The sequence below is a fragment of the Pteropus vampyrus genome, unplaced genomic scaffold (genome assembly GCF_000151845.1).
Source record: "Pteropus vampyrus isolate Shadow unplaced genomic scaffold, Pvam_2.0 Scaffold503, whole genome shotgun sequence".
Lineage (NCBI taxonomy): Eukaryota > Metazoa > Chordata > Mammalia > Chiroptera > Pteropodidae > Pteropus > Pteropus vampyrus.
This window is the reverse complement of record NW_011889284.1, coordinates 884538-891231: the sequence shown is the minus strand read 5'-3', so window position 1 is coordinate 891231 and position 6694 is coordinate 884538. Positions and strand designations below refer to the sequence as shown.

At 36.4% G+C, this 6694-nt stretch overlaps 1 protein-coding gene across 2 annotated transcripts in view; it reads left to right on the top strand.

The window, feature by feature from the left end:
* The first annotated feature begins 4828 nt into the window (after positions 1-4828).
* Positions 4829-6694, top strand: part of LOC105307533 (keratin, type I cytoskeletal 27) — an 8872-nt gene continuing 7006 nt past the window's right edge. For both annotated transcript variants that reach the window (XM_011383077.1, XM_011383076.1), the window contains exons 1-4: positions 4829-5272; positions 5744-5826; positions 6192-6348; positions 6618-6694. In XM_011383077.1, coding sequence (XP_011381379.1) covers positions 4829-5272; positions 5744-5826; positions 6192-6348; positions 6618-6694 — 761 coding nt within the window. The remainder of the gene's footprint in view (positions 5273-5743; positions 5827-6191; positions 6349-6617) is intronic.

The following is a 6694-nucleotide window of genomic DNA, read 5'->3' as shown; positions in this document are numbered from 1 at the left end:
CACATGTGTTTTTTAAATTTCTAGATTTATCCAAAACCACACTGGTAAAGACAGTGGTTGAAGAGCTAGATCAACGTGGTAAAGTCCTTTCATCGAGGATTCACTCCGTTGAAGAAAAAACATCTAAAATGACCAATGGGAAGACAGAACAAAGGGTTTCTTTCTAGCTGTTGTTTTTGAGAAAAGAGTAATTTGGGAAAGGATCCCGCACAGCTTCATTATTCTAAATATCAAGGAGATAATAAAATACTTTCTTTCTACCCTTAAAGACAAGTTACTTAGCAAAAATACCTGTTTTCTTAGTTACCTTTTACAGGAAATGGGGTGTTTGTTTTCAAATAAATAAAAAAGTTGTGCATTTATTTCCATTTACTCACGACTAATAAATAATTATTGGAAATTTATTTTTTCTATGTCTGATTCATTAATGGAATATATTCTAATGGATTTGACATTTTTATACCTTACAATGTGATCAACTCACTAATTCTAGTAATCATCTGTCATCCTGCAAATATCACAGTATTATTGACTGTGTTCTCCTACCCCTTTTCACCCATCCTTCCGCCCCCTCCCTCTGACAACCATCCCTTTGGTCTCTGTTCCCATGAGTCCTTTTTTACATGGACAAATAATCTTGAAAATTTCAGCAATTCTCCTGTGATTGAAAAGTCTCACCTCTAGATGGCACATTCCTAGTATTTTATCCATGATGCTTTCTCAAACTCTTCTGAAGATCTAGATACTTCCCAGGACGCCATTTCCCCTATAATCAGAATTATCTCTGGAAAGATCCACAGCAATGAGCTTCATGTTAATGACTTTTTTCTAGAGCATATACCGGGAACCAGTTAAAACTTTTAGCTATTTTTTTGTCATCTTTATCTTTATAATTTTAAATAGGCTTTGTTCAATATTTCTTGATTTATCAATTTTAGACTTGATAGATTGTCCTCTTAAAAGGAATTTGAGAGTCTAGCTCTTACCACCTTTCTCCTCTTTCTAATATAGCTATACTATATTTGGTGAAAAAAATATTCAGTATTTTCATTGTTATAACTAAGTAAATATCGTTCATTGTTGTGTCAAGTGGTATATTTTAATTGTTTTCTACAACTTTTCATTCGTCATACAAGAAATATTCTTCTAATTATTTTACTAATCTGGTTTCCTATGTACCTTAATCTCTCATGTCTCTTTCTTACATGACCAAAATTATTAATCATTTACATCGATCCCCTAAGACCTCATACTCAGAATCCTCCAAACTCCTATTAAGTATGGACTATCTGTTTTTTAAACCTGCTACCCAGGTATCATCCAAGGACTTTCATACATTACATTCTTGTATTGCTACTCCATTTCTTGGATCCTCAGCTTTCTTTTTTCTTATTCATTTTTCCCTCTAGGGGCTTCCTGACAAAGTGTGCAAGGAAGGCAAATTTTTTGAAAACTTTCATGTCTGAAAATATCTTTATTTCACCCTCACTCATGAGTAATTGTCAAAGTAGAGAATTTTAGGTTGAACATTATTTTCACTTAGAATTTTGAAGGCATTCTTTACTGGAATTATGGCTTCCAGGGCTGTTAAGAAATCCAGAGCTATTCTAATATCCCCAACATTTGATGTATTCTGTCTTTTCTTCTGACATTTTAAGTGTTCTCTTTTTCTCCATGGTTCTCTGAAATATCCTGTGACTTGCTGTGTTGTCGTTGTTGTTGTTTCATTTATTACTCCTGATTCTTGATGATATCTTTTGATTTAGAAGCTCAATCTTTTAGTTCTGAGTAGTACTATAGAGTATGTTTATAAAATAATTCCTTCATCATTTCTCCCTTCTCTCTTTCTGAATCTTAATGGTTATTCTTCTTGGACCAAAACTCTAATTTTCTAATCTTTTCTTTTGTCCATCTTTTTGTCCTTTGTTCTGTTGTCGGGAAGATTTTTTTAAAGTTTACTTTCCAACACATCTACTATTCAAGGTTTATTTTGGAAGTTGATTTTTGAATCTAAGAATTAAAATTAATTCTTTCTTATGTTCTGCTCTTCCATTTTAATAAGTCTATTCATATTTCAAATATGCAGTATTTTTGTTACTTCTAAGAATATCGATCATAGGCAGTTTTTTGTTGTTTTTTTTTAAGTTTTCTTGAGCTTCTTTTATTGTCTGTTTCCTCCGAATGCTATTTGTTGGTTCTTTCTTTGAGTCTTTGTCTTTTATTTTAGAGTGTTTTTTGGTGTATAGAGATCTGTGAAATTCTGTTCAAAAGTAAGGCTTTAAATATTTGAAAGCTCTGTGTGTGCATGTGTGTATTTCACTCCAGGGCGATTGTGTGGCAACCTTCCTTTACTGGGAAACACTCAAATATCTGTATCTGAAGTTCTTTTCTCTAAGGTTCTTCAGCTTCCCTAGAGAAGGGCCCAGCAACTGGAGCTGGCTACATAATTTGCAGGGCCTAATACAAAATGAAAACACTGGGCCCCTTGTTCAAAAGTCAGGAAAAAGTTCAATTAGAGGTACTAAGACAAATATTTTTTCTTTAAAAATATTTTATTACTTAGAACATATAACAGAGGTAATATCGATACATATATAATGTTGTTTATTAACTTACAAATTGCAAAATAAAATAACTTTATGTTGTACAATAAATTATAGTGCTTCATTAACGTGATTTCTTGATTAATCAACAGATTTTTGTGGCTTGCTTTGCTGCAAATTCACTAATTAGGTCATGAAAATTTTTTATTTTTAGCAACTTCATTTCAGTCTATATAATTGAAAGTGATCTCAGTCCTTCCTGGCGAAGAGTTCAAATAATCTCAAATGGAGAGGACGACATGCACAAAGACCAAAAGGGAGTGAAAAGAGAGTAGCGAAATAAAAGAACAAAGAAGAGGTAGGTAGAACCTACATCAAGAAGAGTCTTAAATGTCAGGCAAAGAAGCTTCATCTAGCCTATGATGGATTTTAAACTGGAGGAGAGTGGAGAAAAGGAAGAAAAACTTATTGACTCTATATTATTGACAGCCAGTTGTTTTACATATTTAACTACCCTTTAATAGCCTGGCAAGACAAATACCAATGTCTTCATTTTAGGAATGAAAAACCAAGGTTCAGAGAGAATGAACTTTGCATGGATCCCACAACTAGAAAATGGCAGAATTGGAATATGAATGCTGATATATCTGATTCAAGAGCTAAAGTTCTTTCATAAATGGTATTGTACTTCAGGAATGATACCTTGGCACCTACCTGTTGACTGACCATGATGGAAAGAAAAGAGATTTAAAATCAGAAACCCAATTAAGATTCTAATAATTCAGCTGAAAAAAACTAATGACAAGGAAAAGAGAAAAGAGAAAAACGCTTCAAGAGACACTGCAGAAGTTGATTCAATAGGACCTACTGACTTATTGAATGTGAGCTGGTAGAAAAATGACAGCAATTAGAGATTTCTTAGTAATCTTGAGCATGACTCAAGATAGTTTCACCAACAAGTAATGAAGAGAGATGCAAAAGATCACGTTTTGACGTCGAGGTAATTGTGTGTTGAGTTGGAAGTCTCATAGAACATCCAGGTAGAAACATCTGGAAGGCATAGTGAGGTGTGGATCTAAATAGGGGAAGAGGCCACTGCTTTAGAAACTATTCACATCTATCCAGAGCCACAAGAAAGGATGAGATCACCAAGGGAGAGTATGTAGAAAACAAGGGCGCCAAGCACAAACTTAAGGAATGGCAAATTTTAGATCATAGAAACTATGAACAGAGGAAAGAAGAGGAACACACAGGGATGTAGAAGTATTCTCAGAAAGCAATTATTTAAAACTCAGTAAAACTGGGGTGGCCAGTATCAAATGTGTCCAAGAGGGTATAGGAGAATAAATATGAGAACTAATGACTGGATTGGAGATATGTGGTAATTAGCAGCCTTTGAGAGATTATTTTCATAAAGCGTTGGGACCAAAATTCAAGAGTGAGTGGGAAGTAAAAAGTGGAGGAAGTGAATGGAGAAAATAGTTCTAGAAATAATGAAAGGAAGAAATGTAAAATTACAAGAAATCTACAATAGAAAGGGTACAGACAGGCCATAGCCTAGTCTCTCCATTTTACAGATGAGGAAACTGCGGCCCAGAGTGATACCTTTACTTAGCTTGGTTAGCAGCTGAGCCTAGACAGAAAAATAGTAAAGATGAAATAGTAACTCAGGAGGGAAGAGCCTCAAGGAAAGACTTTCTTTCTCCAAGGAAGAGTCTATTTAATTCCTCAGTTTTCATTTAGGACCTGGCCTCCATCTTCTGCTACCACGGTCTTGAAATTATTTTCAATATATCTGAAAGAAAGATCATATTATCCATAGAAAACTATTACTACGATGCCTCACTTGCTGGAAAAAATATACAGTGTTGTTGGTATGATCAAGGGAAACAAAAATTTGTCTATCACACTTTTTTATTCTTATAGGAATTTTGTAGTCCTAAAGCCTGGAAGACAGGAAGGCTTACTCAGACTAAATTTGAAATGCATCACTATAATAATCTTGATAACACTCCTCCCTGTCCCATTTCCGAGATAACAAATAAACCCAAGGTAACTATCCACCTACAGAAATGGACGCAGCAGGGTAAAAACATTCATTAAAAAAAAAAAATCACCCAATTATAAATAATTCATGATGAGCTGGTGAGCACCATTTTGCTACGGGTAGCAAAGTTCATCAAGAAACACCCTGATGACGTGTATATAAAGACAAACCGGACTATTTGAGCAGGACATTCGCCATCAGAGCTTCACTCCAGCACAAGCTCTGCAGTCTGGTCACCATGTCTGTGCGCTTTTCTTCTGCATCCAGACGTCTTGGCTCTTGCGGGGGCGTGGGCTCTGTGAGGATGTCTAGTGGGGGAGCTGGCTTTGGGGCTGGAAACACATGCGGTGTGTCAGGTTTTGGAAGCGGTTTCTCTTGCGCCTTTGGGGGCAGCTCATCTGCAGGAGGCTACGGCGCAGGCCTGGGAGGGGGAAGTGCTTCCTGTGCCGCCTTCATTGGGAATGAACACGGCCTCCTCTCCGGCAATGAGAAGGTGACCATGCAGAACCTCAATGACCGCTTGGCCTCCTACCTGGAGAACGTGAGAGCACTAGAGGAGGCCAATACCGACCTGGAGCAGAAGATCAAAGGATGGTATGAGAAATTTGGTCCTGGTTCTTGCCGCGGTCTTGATCACGATTACAGCAGATACTTCCCAATAATCGACGACCTCAGGAACCAGGTAAGAAATACAATATCATGAGGGTTACAGAAGAGTATTTAGCTGCGTGCATACAAATGTTTAAGCTATCACTCCCAGCAAGGCTTTGCTCTCAGCCTCTAATTTTCAGTGGTCTGTTATTAATATTAAAAATAATTTATATTAAAATTCTAATCTTTGAACATGGCTCACTTGGCATCTGGTAGGAGGGAGGTATGTATGTTTATGCCTTTAATAACATTAAAATATCGAAAACTGCACAGTGTCTCCAGCTATATATTTATAAGCTTTTCCACTGAAATAATTTTTTTTAAGGCTGAGGTGGGGAGTAAAAGAGGCTGCATGTAAACTTCCCCATTTTCAAAAGAATCATCTTCTTATTGGAGACGGAATGCCAAGAATATTACTATCATTTCATAGGTGACTTTTTTCCAAGGAAGTTTGAAATTTAAAAAATATTTCCTCACTCTTAATTAATTGTCCAATTATCAGATAATTTCTGCAACTACGAGTAATGCCAGTGTTATCCTGCAAAATGATAATGCAAGACTAACGGCTGATGACTTCAGACTAAAGTAAGTAGAGTTGAAGAGAAACCAAAAAAGTTATCTGAACATTTCACTATTGGAGGTTATTTGAGATCAGCTCAATTCTTTGTTTTTGTTTGTTTTAAACTGAGTGTATATTAGAATAACTAGCTGAATCATATTTTTTACTTGGGAAATTTGGGGGCTGACACAAATGAAAGTGAAGATGATAGGAAAGAGAATTTTGAGTATCCCCATTCTCTTGTTTCAAAGAAATTAATTGATTACATTATGGGCAGTCTAACTAAAGTTTTGACTGTATATTAAGTTTGTCCTCAAAACTTAATTTGAGTTTTATGATGACCTAAAAAGTGATGTGACTAATGTGATGAAACTTTCAAATATTTTCTAAGGTTTGAAAATGAACAGGCCCTTCACCAGAGCGTCGACGCAGATGTCAGCAGTTTGCGCAGGGTCCTAGATGAGCTGACTTTGTGCAGAACCGACCTGGAGATCCAGCTGGAAACTCTGAGCGAGGAACTGGCTTACCTCAAGAAGAATCACGAGGAGGTAGATGCTCTGTCTCCCCCGATTTCACAATCTGCCTTCCTCCTAAATTTTAAAAATCAATTTCAGATGACAAATATAACGTCTTAAATCAATATTCAAGAAAAAAACTTGTCAATTTCTCCATAGGCTTACATTGTTTGAAAAATGTCTCCGTTCATCCTCCTTAAAAGAAACAAACCCTAAAAAAAGCTTCTAACTGTATGGATCATGTTTGTTTGGCTCCTTTAACAATATTCAGACCCTAACAGGATTGAACAAATTTCTTCCAGGATATGAAGGCTCTGCAATGCGCCGCTGGGGGCAACGTGAACGTGGAGATGAACGCGGCCCCTGGCGTGGACCTCAC